This window comes from Pangasianodon hypophthalmus, chromosome 12 (genome assembly GCF_027358585.1).
Source record: "Pangasianodon hypophthalmus isolate fPanHyp1 chromosome 12, fPanHyp1.pri, whole genome shotgun sequence".
NCBI lineage: Eukaryota > Metazoa > Chordata > Actinopteri > Siluriformes > Pangasiidae > Pangasianodon > Pangasianodon hypophthalmus.
Genome location: NC_069721.1, coordinates 34,510 through 53,022, shown reverse-complemented (window position 1 = coordinate 53,022; position 18,513 = coordinate 34,510). Strand labels below are relative to the sequence as shown.

Genomic DNA, 18,513 nt, shown 5'->3' with positions numbered 1-18,513 from the left:
GTTTACTGTTCAACACAAAAATGGAAGAAAAACTAATATGTGTTGTTGCACTTATGCTGCCATATGAAATGTGTATAGAGAGATTAGGAACAAAAATAAAGCTTGGAAGGAAGTAGCAGATCGTTGGTGTCTCTGGCGAGTGTACGTAGCAAGTACCGTTAGCTTGCTTTGCTAATCTAATCTGAGAATAAAGCTAGTATAAAGCTGAACACGTAACACGTAAATCACAAATCTGATCAGATTTAAATCACCCTGATTAGTGTGTTATTAAATTTGCGTTTCTGTTGAGCGACACGAGTTGCTCATCACCTGCTAGCGTGAACACAGGGTCAGAAAAGTGTATGAGCTCTACAGGATTTGAGTATTCTGATCTGTCTGCTGAAATACTCACATTCAAATGTCAGTGCATGCGAATGGAGGAAACAAATAACGTCAAATCTGATCCAGTATTTTAGGTCAATATCAGTCCTGATAAGGGCACACTGTATCTGATACACAAAAGCACAGCAGTACATCATCTTCATATTTATTTAATTTATTTATTCTAAAATTAAAAAAGAAATCGAACAGCATGTGTGCGAAAGTGACCTAAATATAAAGCAGCATCTCCAGACCCTTTACAAGGTTTCGTAAAACACAGTGGGGAGATGTGCTGCTCCTTTTCATACCTAATCATACCTGTTTACTAAACAATATAAATTATTTGATATAACATTGAAATATTTTATACATGTATTTACAGACAGCCAAAATATTAGTAATATAAATATTAATACTATCAGCACTAGTGCAATATGTAACACCACAACATGGTGGAAGTTAACAAAACAGCAACAATCAGCTCTTTTATCCTACTTTTGCAACTGTGTGGTATTTAAGAGAAAAGCAGAACCGATGACAGTGACTACGCTGAAGCGTACACGCACTTGTGCATTTTGAGATTGCGCGGGTCGGAGTAGCGCTTTCCGCACTTGTCGCATATGTACTGTTTGCCTCCTCCGTGGATGTGGCGTTTGTGCGTGCGTAGGTGACTGCCCTGACTGAAGCATTTCCCGCAGAACTCGCAGCTGTATGGCTTCTCGCCCGTGTGAGTGCGCTCGTGCAGCTTCAGACTGTTGGTGTTGTTGAAGCGCTTGCTGCAGTAGCTACAGCCGAACGGTTTCAGGTCCGAATGCGTGCGGCTGTGAGAGACGAGGCTGCTCTGCTGGCTGAAGCTCTTGCCACACTCTTTGCACGTGAACGGCTTCTCCCCGGTGTGAATGCGCTTATGGATCTTGAGGTTCACCGTGTGGCGGAACGTCTTCCCGCACAGGTCGCAGGAGTACGGCCGCAAGTCCGTGTGAATGCGCTCGTGGTTGCGCAGGTTCACTAGGTGCCTGAAGGCTCGTCCACATTCCATGCAAGAGTGCGGTTTCTGTCCCGTGTGGATGAGCTGGTGCGTGATGAGGGTCTTCGCTCGGGTGAAGCTCTTACCACAGATGGAACATGGGAAGTTCTTCTGGCCTGTGTGTGTGTGCTGGTGCCGGGTCAGGTTCTGCGAGATGCTGAACTTCTTGCCACACACGTCGCAGCCGAAGGGCTTCTCTCCGCTGTGGACGGCCGCGTGTGTCCTGAGGTGCGCGGCCTTCCCGAAGCATTTGCCGCAGTCTTTGCAGCTGAAGGATTTTTCCGCTGTGTGAACGCGATGGTGATCTGCCAGGCTCTGCTTGTGAGCGAAGGCTTTTCCACAGAGCATGCAGCTGAACGGTTTCTCTCCACTGTGAACCTGCTGGTGTGACCTGAGGCGGCTCATGGACAGAAACGTTCTCCCACACTCAGCACAAATAAAAGAATTTCCCCCAAAGCTACCGGCTTCCTGATGACCCTCACTGTCCTCTGCGTGTGTTCTCACTTCCTCTGACGGCACGTCTAGGTGATCTGTAACCAGAAAAAAAAAAAACAAAAAAACACATAAATAGACTAACAGTGCTGTCAGAAAAGCGACTGGAGTTGTTCGGTTCAGCTCTGAACGCAAGGTAAAGTCATGAAAATCCACCAAACTCGACTGACAGCTCAACGAGCCAATGCTTTTAAAAAGATACCTTTTTTAAAATTTGGTATTTAATTGAAAATATGTCTCTTTGGTATTTATAGTTTCATTTAATTTTTATTTCATTATTTTTGAAAATTAATTATCTTATTTTTATTTATCATATTATTTTATGTATATATATAATTTATTTTATTCTATATCTGTGATTTTTTTTCTTCTTATGCTTATTTGTGAACTTATATTCACATTTTATTTCATTTTTACTACTTCACTGTACAGCATTTAGAGCTACTACATGTATGAAAAGTGCACAATAAAATTTATTACTATTATTATTATTATTATTATTATGATTATGATTATGAATGTTACATTAGTAAGTTACTATTCTCCAGGAGTGAGAAATAAATCAGCTCCAAACACTGTTCTGTTTTGGACAATAAACTCACACAGAAGTCTCACCTGCGATGATGGACTTCAGGTCGATGTTTCCGAGCTCATCTTTAATCGTCACAGCAAGCGTGAGAGGAGATTCAGGACGCTGAGGTTCCACTGTGTCTGCAGCCTGAGACGAATAATTACAGTCAAATACACATTTACTGTTTTTGTTTTAACCATAGCTCCTCATCTAGTTAATCTAGTTGTGAAATTTGTTTGTGTCCTGTTTCACTCCTGAGTGTCTGTAAATTTCCATATAAAGAGTGTAACTGATGTAAACCTCGACCTCATCGACTTCAGATCACATAACCTACATGGATTACTGCACTTTTATATCTGGAATATTCTGTGGAGGTTAAGCTGTTTATTTTTATTACATTTCCAGCGTTTAGCAGACGCCCTTATCCAGCGCAGAAGAGCTTTAGAGTCTCGATCAATAACACGTCCTCATGCTAGTTCACTCGCTCAGGGACTCAGAGCTCCATCCAGAACATTTAGTAAAAAACAGTCGCTTTATTTTATTGGCTTTAATTAAAGAATATAAAAAATAAAGAAACAAAGTGAGCCCACATAAACCCATAAATTAAGAGAAATAAAACTAATCATTCAGTTATGATACAGAAACGGTGGTGTATAAGCGGAGGACGGGCCGCTCTGTCTGCGCAGAGCCGTAAGCCGTAAACAAACGCCTCAGCTGACGCAGGATTTAGCGCTCACTTATTATTATTATTATTATATTATTATTAAATAGTTTTACTGGCATAGTAGTGAGTCAAACTAACCCCACTTCTGTCTTTCAGCCTTCACCCTGATCGTTCATTCCCAGCTGCCTGTGTGCTTTACCTTTTATGAAGTTTTGTGGGCGTCACTAAATGCAAATGAGCTGTGACGAGAACAGCTGAGGAAAATCAGGAACTTGCACTTTACGTGATCGACATACACACACAAGGACAAAGAAGACCAGCATTTCGGAAACTTTTGTAAAGCCACCCAACTTTACTAAAAGAAATGTCTTCATATCTGCTTATAATGTCGCCTACCTCGCATCTTGCTCGTGCCTCAGAGTTTCTCCCACGGCCGTCATAGGAATGTTCCTCTTCTGAAACTCAAACAAAAGAAATGATTCATTTTGACGAAACTAAGTGATGCTGATCAGAAATGTGGTGCAGAGAGAACATGAGCTCAGATCTGAACAATGAAGTGCTCCATAGCAGGTACAGAATACCCACAATGCACTTGTGTGGGGAATAGTGATCAGGTATCATTCCTGTAGAACTCTGTCGGGTGCTTCTCAAAACTCTGACTGACTCCTACAACCTGTGGTCTGGGACTCAAATGAAGGTTTTCATTCCGCTCATGATTAATTAGTTTTTATGCTAATTAGCTGGCTGGACTGGACTTCAACTTGGATTTAATCAAAACGTCAATAACTCAATAAATAATGGTAACTTGGATCTAAAGTTCTGTGAGTGGAAAGTTCAGGAATAAAAACACTGTACAGCTTTAATATTCAGATTATTATGGTACACATTTATATAGTACACATCCTGTAAATAGCCAAAAACCTCCCAATGGGCTGAAAACCATGAACGCTGAAGTTCTTCAGCTCTTTCTGAACAGTGCTCCATGTAGAGTAATACCCAGCATGTGTGTGAAACGGAGTGTGTGTAATGTAATAAGTGCAGCAGTAAATACACACCCGGCCCGTCGGCTGACAGAATGTTCAGAATGCTTCCCGGACGTTTTGCTCTCTTCCCTGAGAATGTTTTGCACTCCATATCCAACAGGAACTTGTTCTCATCTACAAGTTTGATGATTTTACCCAGAGCCTCGTTGCCCAAGATCTCCATGACTGATGCAAACTGTTTCTGCAAAAAAAAACCAAAAAAAAAAACCACTCAATTCTGTAATTATGTTAAAAACATGAAGACACTGAATATCAGGTTTATTGTCATGAACATTGCAGTACCGCAGGCGTTTACATTAGGGGTTTAACAATCTGCTATTCAAAAGCTAATGTTTGAAATTAAACAATGAACAATTGATGAAACAATCATAAATTGATTTATATTGTAAAAGAACAAATAAATGGTGTTCTGATGTGTAAATCACTGAGCAGGCTAGTAAGATGCTTCAGTTGCTACTTTTTTCTTAATAATCTCTACATCATTAACAGTACACTCACTCCAGCTTAATAATCTCTACATCATTAACAGTACACTCACTCCAGTTTAATAATCTCTACATCATTAACAGTACACTCACTCCAGCTTAATAATCTCTACATCATTAACATTACACTCACTCCAGTTTAATAATCTCTACATCATTAACAGTACACTCACTCCATCTTAATAATCTCTACATCATTAACAGTACACTCACTCCAGTTTAATAATCTCTACATCATTAACATTACACTCACTCCATCTTAATAATCTCTACATCATTAACAGTACACTCACTCCAGTTTAATAATCTCTACATCATTAACAGTACACTCACTCCAGCTTAATAATCTCTACATCATTAACAGTACACTCACTCCAGTTTAATAATCTCTACATCATTAACATTACACTCACTCCAGTTTAATAATCTCTACATCATTAACAGTACACTCACTCCAGCTTAATAATCTCTACATCATTAACAGTACACTCACTCCAGTTTAATAATCTCTACATCATTAACAGTACACTCACTCCATCTTAATAATCTCTACATCATTAACAGTACACTCACTCCAGCTTAATAATCTCTACATCATTAACAGTACACTCACTCCAGCTTAATAATCTCTACATCATTAACAGTACACTCACTCCAGCTTAATAATCTCTACATCATTAACAGTACACTCACTCCAGTTTAATAATCTCTACATCATTAACAGTACACTCACTCCAGTTTAATAATCTCTACATCATTAACAGTACACTCACTCCAGCTTAATAATCTCTACATCATTAACAGTACACTCACTCCAGTTTAATAATCTCTACATCATTAACAGTACACTCACTCCAGCTTAATAATCTCTACATCATTAACAGTACACTCACTCCAGCTTAATAATCTCTACATCATTAACAGTACACTCACTCCAGCTTAATAATCTCTACATCATTAACAGTACACTCACTCCAGCTTAATAATCTCTACATCATTAACAGTACACTCACTCCAGCTTAATAATCTCTACATCATTAACAATACACTCACTCCAGCTTAATAATCTCTACATCATTAACATTACACTCACTCCAGTTTAATAATCTCTACATCATTAACAGTACACTCACTCCAGCTTAATAATCTCTACATCATTAACATTACACTCACTCCAGTTTAATAATCTCTACATCATTAACAGTACACTCACTCCAGCTTAATAATCTCTACATCATTAACAGTACACTCACTCCATCTTAATAATCTCTACATCATTAACATTACACTCACTCCATCTTAATAATCTCTACATCATTAACAGTACACTCACTCCAGTTTAATAATCTCTACATCATTAACATTACACTCACTCCAGTTTAATAATCTCTACATCATTAACAGTACACTCACTCCAGTTTAATAATCTCTACATCATTAACAGTACACTCACTCCAGCTTAATAATCTACATCATTAACAGTACACTCACTCCAGTTTAATAATCTCTACATCATTAACAGTACACTCACTCCAGTTTAATAATCTCTACATCATTAACAGTACACTCACTCCAGCTTAATAATCTCTACATCATTAACAGTACACTCACTCCAGTTTAATAATCTCTACATCATTAACAGTACACTCACTCCAGCTTAATAATCTCTACATCATTAACAGTACACTCACTCCAGCTTAATAATCTCTACATCATTAACATTACACTCACTCCAGTTTAATAATCTCTACATCATTAACAGTACACTCACTCCAGTTTAATAATCTCTACATCATTAACAGTACACTCACTCCAGCTTAATAATCTCTACATCATTAACAGTACACTCACTCCAGCTTAATAATCTCTACATCATTAACATTACACTCACTCCAGCTTAATAATCTCTACATCATTAACATTACACTCACTCCATCTTAATAATCTCTACATCATTAACAGTACACTCACTCCATCTTAATAATCTCTACATCATTAACAGTACACTCACTCCATCTTAATAATCTCTACATCATTAACATTACACTCACTCCAGTTTAATAATCTCTACATCATTAACAGTACACTCACTCCAGTTTAATAATCTCTACATCATTAACAGTACACTCACTCCAGCTTAATAATCTCTACATCATTAACATTACACTCACTCCAGCTTAATAATCTCTACATCATTAACAGTACACTCACTCCATCTTAATAATCTCTACATCATTAACAGTACACTCACTCCAGCTTAATAATCTCTACATCATTAACAGTACACTCACTCCATCTTAATAATCTCTACATCATTAACAGTACACTCACTCCAGCTTAATAATCTCTACATCATTAACAGTACACTCACTCCAGTTTAATAATCTCTACATCATTGACATTACACTCACTCCAGTTTAATAATCTCTACATCATTAACATTACACTCACTCCAGTTTAATAATCTCTACATCATTAACATTACACTCACTCCAGCTTAATAATCTCTACATCATTAACAGTACACTCACTCCAGTTTAATAATCTCTACATCATTGACATTACACTCACTCCATCTTAATAATCTCTACATCATTAACATTACACTCACTCCAGCTTAATAATCTCTACATCATTAACAGTACACTCACTCCAGTTTAATAATCTCTACATCATTAACATTACACTCACTCCATCTTAATAATCTCTACATCATTAACATTACACTCACTCCAGCTTAATAATCTCTACATCATTAACAGTACACTCACTCCAGTTTAATAATCTCTACATCATTAACAGTACACTCACTCCAGCTTAATAATCTCTACATCATTAACAGTACACTCACTCCAGCTTAATAATCTCTACATCATTAACAGTACACTCACTCCAGTTTAATAATCTCTACATCATTAACATTACACTCACTCCAGCTTAATAATCTCTACATCATTAACAGTACACTCACTCCAGCTTAATAATCTCTACATCATTAACAGTACACTCACTCCAGTTTAATAATCTCTACATCATTAACAGTACACTCACTCCAGCTTAATAATCTCTACATCATTAACAGTACACTCACTCCAGTTTAATAATCTCTACATCATTAACAGTACACTCACTCCAGTTTAATAATCTCTACATCATTAACAGTACACTCACTCCAGCTTAATAATCTCTACATCATTAACATTACACTCACTCCAGTTTAATAATCTCTACATCATTAACATTACACTCACTCCAGCTTAATAATCTCTACATCATTAACATTACACTCACTCCAGTTTAATAATCTCTACATCATTAACATTACACTCACTCCAGTTTAATAATCTCTACATCATTAACAGTACACTCACTCCAGCTTAATAATCTCTACATCATTAACATTACACTCACTCCAGCTTAATAATCTCTACATCATTAACATTACACTCACTCCAGTTTAATAATCTCTACATCATTAACAGTACACTCACTCCATCTTAATAATCTCTACATCATTAACATTACACTCACTCCATCTTAATAATCTCTACATCATTAACAGTACACTCACTCCAGTTTAATAATCTCTACATCATTAACATTACACTCACTCCATCTTAATAATCTCTACATCATTAACATTACACTCACTCCATCTTAATAATCTCTACATCATTAACATTACACTCACTCCAGTTTAATAATCTCTACATCATTAACAGTACACTCACTCCAGCTTAATAATCTCTACATCATTAACAGTACACTCACTCCAGCTTAATAATCTCTACATCATTAACAGTACACTCACTCCAACATTCTTTATAAATATTATGCACTTATGTATGTTTTAGAGAATATAATCTCTTGTCATCCTTGTTCCATTCTTTCTGCTATTTCAAAGGTAAAAAGTGTCACTGTTCTCACTATAGAACAGATAAGATACTGAAGAGTTTTGTACTGAAGCATTTTGATTAAATTTTGAGAATCGACACTGAGTCTGTGACTCATGTGAGTCGGTTCAATGAATCGGTTCATCCGATTAGCGGCCATTTTCGCGAACTTAACATCACATCACATGTAAACGTCTGAACGTACCATCTTCTGCTCGGTTTCCGTCTGAATCAGTTCTTTTAGCTTCTGTTTTTCACTTTGTTGCTGAGAAAGCTGGAGGTTTAAAATGAACTCGGATCTTTCCTGGAGCAGTTTGCACATTTCCGCCACAACTGTGTGAATTAAAGCCTGTAACACGGAGGCTAAGCGCGTCTGCAGCGCCACACACTGCGACATGACCGCGCTGTATTTACTTTTACTCACGACACTCCGATAAACACTGCTCTTATTCAGTGGAAATAGTACACAAATATACTTTTCTAACGAGCTAGTAAAAATACTTCAGGAAACAATCGCAGCCCTTAGTGGAAGTACAAGGTCATGTGACCTTTTAGATCCGGTTTGTTCCCGTCAAAATAAAAGTTTCGAACGTTTAAAAATGGTTTAGGATTTTTAGGAAGAATCCAAGAAATAACTGCAGAAGTTAATCGAAATCACAAAAGTACACTTTCTATAAAATCTTAATCTACAAAGATGTCAAGGATTTCTGAGTGTTTGAGTACAGTATGATGCTCTTTTACACCAGTATAAACACCCCAGTGATTCACTGCCTCCTGGTTTTAGCTGCACGGGTTTGTAAAGCCAGCTGATAGATACAGCAGTGAGGACTGTCCTTCCCTTCTCTGGGCTTCTGGGCTCTTCACTTCCAGCCTGTGGCACTTCTCCGCTCCGCAGTCCACCCCACTGCTCGCTGACCCCAACACTGCGGTGCCATGTGCATCCCAATGACTTCACCAGTGGGCAGCTTTAGTACATTTAAACCACAGTTTACAATTAAAGGTAAATGACAACATACATGTAAGTTTAAAAAAAATAAGTTCAAACATTTTTTTAAAAACTATCTAAAAAGCTGAAAAAGCACCATTTTCTCATGTCCCTCCACTCTGGGACTCCACTTTAACTGAAAAATAAACATTAAAATACTCCAAAAATACTTTTATTTTTTGCATTATTTTGTAGATCCATCATTTGTATTATGCTTAAAATACATTTTGTCATGAATAATTCATTATAAGTGAAAAAAAAAATTAGTTGTGTCCCATAATTTTGACTCAACCGTGTTACCTGAACACACTCACCCCTATTAAATGTTTATAATATTTCACACATTTCCTGAATGCATGGGAAGATGAAAGGGAGGTTCTCACATCCCTTTTCTGTATTTTCAGTGATACTGTGGTCTTTTCAGAGGGGATACAGGTCAAATTTCAACACTGTTACCTAAATTATAGATTAAAGTAATTTATTAATTACAAATAAATATATTTTATGTGACTCTGTAGAATGCTCTTAATGTCCACTTGGCATTAGCATAGATGGTGGCTAGCCATATTTTGTGTGTTTGCTAATTATGTGTTATAAGCTGTACCAGTAACAGGGTAGGATGTGCTGTGGGTTTATAATATAATGGATATGCATGAAGACATTGTGTGTCTCATTCCAGCTCCAAAACCAGCCACAGGCCGTCATGTGGAGATTGAGAAGGAGATCTGGACAAAACGTGAAAAGGATTTCTAATTTGGGCTCAAGAAGAGAGAGCGAGTGAAAAAGAGGAGAAGTCAGAGAACACAAACAGTCTACTGAGTAAGTAGAGACCAAGTCTTACGCTATGTTCAATCCTCTTATGTGGCTTTCAACCCTGTTACTTCATTATTTTATCATAAATGAAAAATAAATCACTCGTTTTTCAATCATATTTGGTCTAATTTTTTTTTACTGCTTTAATAAATAAAATGATATAAAAATTAGGATAGTGTTGGACTCTGTTAGAAGGAAAAATTGACTTTGTTACTTAAGTGAAATACAACTTACATGAATATGGTCATTATTTTGGAACAAATGTAAAAATTTTTATACGTAACCATTATTTTTATAAAAAGTAAACATTTATTGAGGGGAAAATATGTACTTGATTTCATATACATTTATAATAATATTTAAACAACTGAAAAAAATTTAGTAACAGGGTTGAGAAACATGCAGCCACTGTCCACAAAAAACACTTGTTACATTAAAAAAATGGCTTGAGATATGAAAAAATACTTTTTGAATGGTTAAAAGCATGTTTTCTTAGATTAACTGTTGAGATTAAGCGTTGAGTGAAAGGCCTAAATGGCACCGCAATCATGGAATCTCCCAGATACCAAACCCAGGAGTCGGAGTTAAGCTGTTTCTCAGGAACCAAAAGTCCCAATGAGCTGAAATTTCATGTGCTGCATTTTCCCGATAATCTGTAACTGGATTTTTAATCATCACTCAGTTACATCTAAAACATGGCTGCTTTTAGTCAGTCAGCTTTTAACAGGCATTTTTCCACAGCTAGCATTGAGTTTTCCTCACATATTACTTTGCTGTGTATTTTGGCAAGCACTTGCCACTGTGGGTGCTCTTTATGAGGAGTGCTTGGACCCCGCAGATCGCTGCTTGCAACTATATTCTATTGTATGATCCCACGGAGTCTCGCGTGACTTCCCTACTGAATTACGTAATAAAAGTAATGTGACAGTAAGTCATGGGAATGAGATAATTAAGTCCTGGCCATGACTTAGAAATGCAGGTAAATGATGTGATCACATGTGTGATTATAATTGTATATAATTACAAACACATTATTAAGATGACTTAATAAAGAGTGATGACTGTGTGTGTGTATACAGGGTTTATGGTAACCTCCAGGGGTTTGGGGAAAAAGCTGCCATTCACATGCACACTTTATGAATTACCATATGTCACATCTTTTCCCTAGAATCTAATGTTCATTTTAGTTTGTTTGTTTTTTTTGTTTGTTTGTTTTTTTGCCTTGTCTTTCAGGTCAACTGTACATATACCCCAATACTAACTATGAACGTGTATTGAAATGCATTTTGGAGAACATCACACAAATAAAATAATTACCTAAATAAATAAATAAATAAAAGGCTATTTTTTACACTTGATTATTTATTCATTTACTTGAGACAAATAAAATATTCCTAATAATTTTATAGAGTGAAACGAGAAAAAAAATCTTGTTTTTGTGACTTGAATAGGATTTTATTACTCAGTACCCTATTTTATTATTTTATTATGTTATAGAGTATGATGAAGTGAATGATCTGAAGCACAGGCCAGTCAAAAGTTTGCAGGAAGTTTGCATGAGCAAATGGGAATATTCCAAGATTTCCAACCATCCCGGTGGTCAGGAACGTAAGGAAGTAGGAACTAAACCTTGCAGTTTTAAACTGACACACTAAAGCAGAGGACTTCAGTAAATCTCTAAGACAAAATCCAAAGCAACCTCTTTACATATAAACATATGGTGTCCAGGATGAAGGAAGTCAATAAATTACATTTTTTTCCACTAAAAAAGAAAATAAGGCAAAGACAATATGTGTACAAAGACATTTTAGGTAAAAGGTTAAATTTATTCACTGTCACAGAAATAACTTTCAATTTCAGAAACCCAATGTACAAAAAATAACTTCTTCGATCAAATCTGCATTACTGAATGTACTGAATGCAGATTTTACAATTTTCTGGTTTTGTTTAGATCAGACACTTCAAATAAAAGGTTAAGTTTATTTATTTCCCAGGAATTTTACATAAAATAACTTGTTTCTTTGATCAAAGCTTATTTATAGATACTTATTTTATGGTTTCCTTGCTTTAGCGAAGAACACGCCTTTGACGTCGTCCACTCCGACCAGCATGTCTGGTGTTAATCGATACACACTGAGCTGCAGGAGATCGAAGCCGCTGGCGCTCAGACTTGCACAGACCTGAGCCTCATCCAGTGGTACGACAGGGATCCGAACATCAGGAGCTGCCATGTAAAAGCTCTCCCCCAGAGCTCCAATGAGCAGGAGGTGACCACCATTACGCAGGAGGCTGGACAGGTTGCGTAGTGCGTGAGTGAACGAGGAAACGTCAGGACTCACACTTTCAAGGCAGAACGAGGACACGAGGCAGTCAGCACCGGAAGCAGGCAAAGATCCGGGTGGGAATGGGAACGGGTGGTGAACGTTAACAGGAAAAATATCTGTCACCACTGAACGAAGCCTCTCTGCTTTCTCTTGCCATGCGGAGGAACTGTGTTAAAGCATTAGGTTCATTCATGTTACTGTACATTTTAAAAGATATACAGTCTACAGAAAAAACTGATAGGTTAAAAGACTTGCCATCATAAAGTACTTGCAAAGTAAAGTGACCCTACTACCAAGAAATATTTATTTCAGCCATTAGGGACAAAAAATTGCTTGAACATTTCACAAACAGCTAAAAATGAAATAATATGGAGTTTGGAGGCTTATGTTTTTGGAAGTATTTGAACATGAATTCCATATATTTGAATTCTACACATTACGTTATATTAAGTTTTTATTGAGTGAACAAACTCAAGCTTTTAATGATCACAGTTGTCTCTCACTCTCGTGTTCATGAAGTCAAGTCAAGAGACAGAGTAGAGTGGAGTCAAAACAGAAGATATGAACCGTAATGATTAACTCATTAGCATCTACAGTTTTTATGTTCTACAGAAAGTCAGCAATGTTAGCATAGCCTAACTAGCTAGAACATTACCAGAATAGTTACACTGGGAATCAAGTGTTTAACATTACTGTAGAAAATAAGCTATTTTTTAGTAGAACATGAAAGAAATGATTTGCTTGAATAGTGAAAGTGTGTACTTTTCCTGGGAATCCCAGACACCTAATTTAGATCTAGACCTAATTTAGACCTAATTTAGATTTTTATTTCTCATTTTTTTTAAATCTCAAAGCTGTAACAGTAATTTAAAACTATATGTTTTTAAAAGCAAATCTTACACTTAAACCCAAGTTCAAAACACAGAAAAAGCACTGGCAAAATGTATATAAATTGAAATTCATATTCAGATACTTCTGTCAGCTTCCGGACTCCATACAATATGATGTCAAGTGTAAATACTGTATTTTTGAATAAAGAGGATCAATAAGAGACAGCCTTAACTGCCTTGAGACATGAAGTTACTGAACATGAGAGCAGTAAGACAGCGTGAAGAGAACTGGTCTGAGTCTGGGTCAGACATTCTGCATACATGTGAATAAAACATGTGAATGTCTCACCTACGTCCCTCCAGCTCACACACATGTTTCAGGTAAGGGGTCCAATCAAAGTTGCTCCGTCCATCCTTGAGCCATTTGTTTAATTCATTCCGATTCACTTCCAAAAAATCAGATAATATGACTCGATTAAAATGCTCACAGCCGCTCATCACCTGATATAGAGTGGGACCAGAACCAACATCCACCAGAATGTCTCCTTTAATGGCATCTGGAGAGAATATACAGGAGTGTGGAATACACAAACCTTTTTTAAACAGGAATACCTCACATCTAGCTTTGCGTTGTGACTCATTTCACACTGAGGAAACAGCTATCAGTGTCTCTAATAATGTATGTATACAGTGCATATAAATATAATGTCCCTGAGAAAGTATATAAATGAGTAAATTCTGATATGAACTGTCTTCCTTGTCACTGTAGTCATCCTAAAATGACTTCATTTTTTAGTAACACAGTAGTGAATTTACCAAAAAAAAAAAAAAAACTTAATGACCCTTTCAAGTATCAAATTTTAGTAATTTAGTTGATAATAATCTGACAGGACACATACACATACACACACATACACATACACACACACCATCTCACCTTCACTGAAAGCTTTATGAAGGCAGTTTAGCTTCCATGGTACGATGCTGTCACTTCGGCTGAAGTCCGCTCGTGGTGGTGTGTAATTGTACTTCAGGTACGCTTCAGGATCGAACCCTCGGTAAAAAGCGGCCACTGCAGCAACTGCTTTCTCTCGTCTGTTCTCTTTTTCCATTCTTTCCTCTTTCCTTTCTCCTTTCTCTACACAGCTGTATTTATATTTGGTTTCCATTGGAAAAATTAACTTTAACAAGCCTTTATTCATCTGCTGATCTTTGCCCATGGCCAGCTGCACTCTATCCACCTCTTTATCTGTTTATTTCCAAAGGAGGAGAAATTGGATCCTCCATTTCACCTGAGAGCCTCAATGACCTTGGGCACTGATGGCATCGAGGACTTTTACGGTGCTTTTTTCTATCTGTTCTATCTAACCTTGGGGGTTGTCTCAGTTCAGACAGAGTAGGAGGGTTTAGGCCATTAGCTTTGCATTTTCCGTGCTTCTGTTTCATTCAGATGAAAAACAATTTAAAATGTTTACTGCAACCATGCCAAAAATAAAAAACTCCAAGAATAAAATAAGACAAATAATGCAATTTAAGCCACTGTCCCTTTTTCCACCATCCTTTAGTTCCTTTATTTTACCCGTGTATACACATCTGCCATCAGGAGGATCTGAGCATGGGAATAGCTTCTGAGGTAAACTTCTATTTCCACTGATATTGTTTATATTGTTTACTATGGCGATAAGGACAAGATATGCTGGGGATCAAAAAATAAATGTGTATTACTATAAAATCCTTTATTAAATAAAGAACACAACCCGAAGGGTTATGAAATGGCTTGCATCTTCCCTCTGACTTTAAATTTAATTTTAAATATGGTGCTTTAATTTCAGCCTGAAGGCATCTCTGCTAGCTTTTAGGCTGTACAAAGCTGCTGATATCTGTTCATTTAACTTCTTATCATTGTGTCTGCCAGACATCGAAGTACTGGAACAAAACGTTTCTCACCAAATTAAATGTAATGTTAGGCTATTATATTTTTCAGATGGTTCTGTAGTATATGTCTGTACATGTAGACTATAAATATAATATAGATCTACATATTTATACATAAATAAAATATTAGCATATCCTTGCTCCCTTCCGTTTTGTAGCGTCCAGAATCATCATTTACATTTGTTCATTTGTCAGGAGATTTCATCATAAAATTGAGACAGAATCAGGTCCAAGCATACAGAGAAGCACTGAGGGTTAAAAGAATTCCCACAGCAAGGTCCAACAGTGGCTTTCTGATTGTTCACACAGCCTTCCTGTCTTGGTTGAGCTGTGAGGTTCTTTGCTCTGAAACTTCTATAGCAACGGACAAACTGACAACTGGAGAGTGCATGCCAGATAAAGCAAACAATAAAAACCCTGTTGAGGTACATTAGTACAGTATGGAAAAAGGAGCTTTTTTAATTTAAATAACAAAGTGCTAATTTAAGTATTTCATGAAAAGGTAGGTCTTTAGTTGTTTGAAGTTGTTTGAAGTTGACTATCAATGGTGCGACCGTGGAAAGAGTGAGCAGCACTAAGTTCCTGGGTGTGCACATCACAGAAAACCTCTCCTGGACTGACAACACTGCATAACTGGTCAAGAAATCACAGCAGCGTCTCTACTTCCTGCACAAACTGAAGCGAGCCAGAGCCCCGGCCCCCATCATGTGCACCTTCTACAGAGGCACCATCGAGAGCATTCTGACGAGCTGCATCACTGTGTGGTATGGCGCCTGCAACGCATCCTGCTGAAAGACCCTCCAATGCATAGTGAGAGCAGCTGAGAAGATTGTTGGTGTCTCTCTCTCCTCCCTCCAAGACATCTACAGCACCCGGCTCACCCGAAAAGCCCTTTGCATTGTGAGTGATCCCACCCACCCGACACACAGCTTCTTCAGTCTGCTGCCATCAGGGAGAAGACTGCGGAGTCTTCAGGCCAGGACCAGTAGACTGAAGGACAGCTTCATCCACCAGGCTGTCAGGAAGCTCAACTCTCTCCCAAACTTTGACCCTCTGACACCACCAACAATTTTACATCCTTTTTTTTTGTGTGTGTTATCTGTATCTAGGGTCTGAGAGTAGCATAATTTCAATTCTCTGTATGTGCTGAACATGTGGCAGAATTGACAATAAAGTTGACTTTGACTTTTGACTTTGACTTGAAGACTGCCAGTGACTCAGCTGTTCGGACATCTAGGGGAAGTTCATTCCACCACCTAGGTGCCAGAACAGAGAAGAGTCTTGACACAGGTCTTCCTTGTACCCTGAGAGATGTTAGTTCCATCCGAGCAATGCTAGAGGATCGGAGGGAGCGTGGTGCAGTGTGGGGTCTGATAAGTGCTTTGAAATAAGTGGATGCTGGCCCGTTTTTGGCTTTGTAAGCAAGCATCAGTGTTTTAAATCCAATGCAGCAGCTACAGGAAGCCAGTGGAGAGAGCGTAGCAATGGGGTGCTGTGGGAAAACTTAAGAAGGTTGAAAACAAGTCATGCAGCTGCATTCTGGATCAGGTGCAGAGATCGAATGATGCTCAGAGGCAGAGCTGCCAGGAGCGAGTTGCAGTAGTCCAGTCTCAAAATGACTGAAAGAGACTGAACAAGCACCTGTGTCAACTGTGTGGACAGAAATGGATTCAATTCAATTCAATTTTATTTGTATAGTGCTTTTAACAATGCACATTGTCACAAAGCAGCTTTACAGAAATAAATAGATTCAAATTAAATTCAACCAAAATAAATTGTAAATATGTGAATATATCCCTAATGAGTGAGTCAGAGGTGATGGTGGTGAGGAAAAACTCCCTGAGACGATATGAGGAAGAAACCTTGAGAGGAACCAGATTCAAAAGGGAACCATCCTCATCTGGGTGACACCGGATAGTGCGATTATAAATCATTAACTTCTATAACTGTGTACTACATGGACAAATAGACATGAGGGCACCCTGGGACATAAGGCAGCAGCCACTCCACTGTCGACAAACCTGAGTGAACGTGTGAGAGTGGGGGGGCGACAGTATCCAAACATCCCAGTTCACCACAACACTCTATGCCTGTGAACCCTCCAGATCTGCTCCTTTACCTAAGAAAAAAACTATTCACTAAAGGCTTGACTAAACAAATATGTTTTCAGCCGAGACTTAAACACTGAGACTGTGTCTGAGCCCCGAACACTAAGTGAAAGGCTGTTCCATAACTGTGGGGTTTGTAAGAGAAAGCTCTACCCCCTGCTGTAGCCCGCACTATTCAAGGTACCAACAAATAGCCTGCACCTTTTGATCTGAGTAGGCGTGGCAGATCATAAAAGAGCAAAAATTTAGGTACTGCAGTGTGAGACCATTCAGTGCTTTATAGGTCAATAGTAGTATTTTGTAATCAGTGCAAAATTTGATTGAGAGCCAATGCAGTGTGGATAAGATAGGGGTGATGTGCTCATATCTTCTGGTTCTAGTAAGGACTCTCGCTGCTGCATTCTGGACTAACTGGAGCTTGTTTATTCATCTACTGGAACATCCAGACAGTAAGGCATTACAATAATCCAACCTAAAGGTAACAACATCATGAACATCTGCATCGTGTAGTGACAATATATTTCTTATCTTAGCAATATTTCTGAGATGAAAGAAGGCAATCCCTTCTGCGGAACTTCAAATGAAAGACTGAAGTCAATAATCACACCAAGGTCTTTTACTGCTGCACATGATGAAACAGAAAGGCCATCCAGAGTTATTATATAATCAGAAAGCTTACTTCTAGCTGCATGTGAAGTCACCATTTACATCTACAAACTGATAACAATCAATCAATAAGACCTGAGCCAGGAGAGGGCTGTTCTCTTAATGTCTACTACATTTTCCAGTCTATCGAGGAGAATCGCATGATCAATGGTATCAAAAGCTGCACTAAGGTCAAGCAACACAAGCAAGGAGACACAACCCTGATCAGAGGCCGGTAGTAGGTCATTTACCACTTTAACCAGTGCTGTCTCTGTGCTATGATGAGGCCTAAATCCTGACTGATACATCTCATGAATGTTATTCCTATGTAAGTATGA

At 37.9% G+C, this 18,513-nt stretch overlaps 2 protein-coding genes and 1 long non-coding RNA gene across 3 annotated transcripts; 1 reads left to right on the top strand and 2 right to left on the bottom strand.

The window, feature by feature from the left end:
* Positions 1–321: 321 nt before the first annotated feature.
* si:ch211-207i20.2 (uncharacterized protein LOC568537 homolog) lies at positions 322–9,078 on the bottom strand. The gene is made up of 5 exons (XM_026928598.3): positions 8,741–9,078; positions 4,170–4,338; positions 3,511–3,569; positions 2,495–2,597; positions 322–1,917 (listed from the first exon to the last, which is right to left on the bottom strand). The coding sequence occupies exons 1-5, from the start codon at positions 8,930–8,932 to the stop codon at positions 905–907; spliced, it is 1,536 nt and encodes a 511-aa protein (XP_026784399.1). The 5' UTR covers positions 8,933–9,078; the 3' UTR covers positions 322–904.
* A 195-nt stretch (positions 9,079–9,273) lies between these two features.
* Positions 9,274–13,719, top strand: LOC113535197 (uncharacterized). Its single transcript, XR_003403575.3, has 3 exons — positions 9,274–9,535; positions 10,200–10,339; positions 12,405–13,719. It is a non-coding gene; the product is annotated as an uncharacterized LOC113535197 (long non-coding RNA).
* Positions 12,139–14,856, bottom strand: LOC113535195 (phenylethanolamine N-methyltransferase). Its single transcript, XM_026928418.3, has 3 exons — positions 14,425–14,856; positions 13,837–14,044; positions 12,139–12,823 (listed from the first exon to the last, which is right to left on the bottom strand). Exons 1-3 carry the CDS (start codon positions 14,705–14,707, stop codon positions 12,385–12,387), a joined length of 930 nt encoding a protein of 309 aa, XP_026784219.3. The 5' UTR covers positions 14,708–14,856; the 3' UTR covers positions 12,139–12,384.
* Positions 14,857–18,513: the final 3,657 nt, after the last annotated feature.

Bases quoted from the DNA above. Each gene is read 5' to 3' on its own strand.
- LOC113535195 (XM_026928418.3), bottom strand. From the start codon at position 14,707: ATGGGCAAAGATCAGCAGATGAATAAAGGCTTGTTAAAGTTAATTTTT. The intron at 14,045-14,424 runs GTGAGATGGTGT...TATTCTCTCCAG, and splicing joins TCATAAAGCTTTCAGTGAAG to ATGCCATTAAAGGAGACATT. The intron at 12,824-13,836 runs GTGAGACATTCA...GCTTTAACACAG, and splicing joins TGTGAGCTGGAGGGACGTAG to TTCCTCCGCATGGCAAGAGA.
- si:ch211-207i20.2 (XM_026928598.3), bottom strand. From the start codon at position 8,932: ATGTCGCAGTGTGTGGCGCTGCAGACGCGCTTAGCCTCCGTGTTACAG. The intron at 4,339-8,740 runs GTACGTTCAGAC...TTTTTTTTGCAG, and splicing joins CGGAAACCGAGCAGAAGATG to AAACAGTTTGCATCAGTCAT. The intron at 3,570-4,169 runs GTGTGTATTTAC...TTTGAGTTTCAG, and splicing joins TCTGTCAGCCGACGGGCCGG to AAGAGGAACATTCCTATGAC.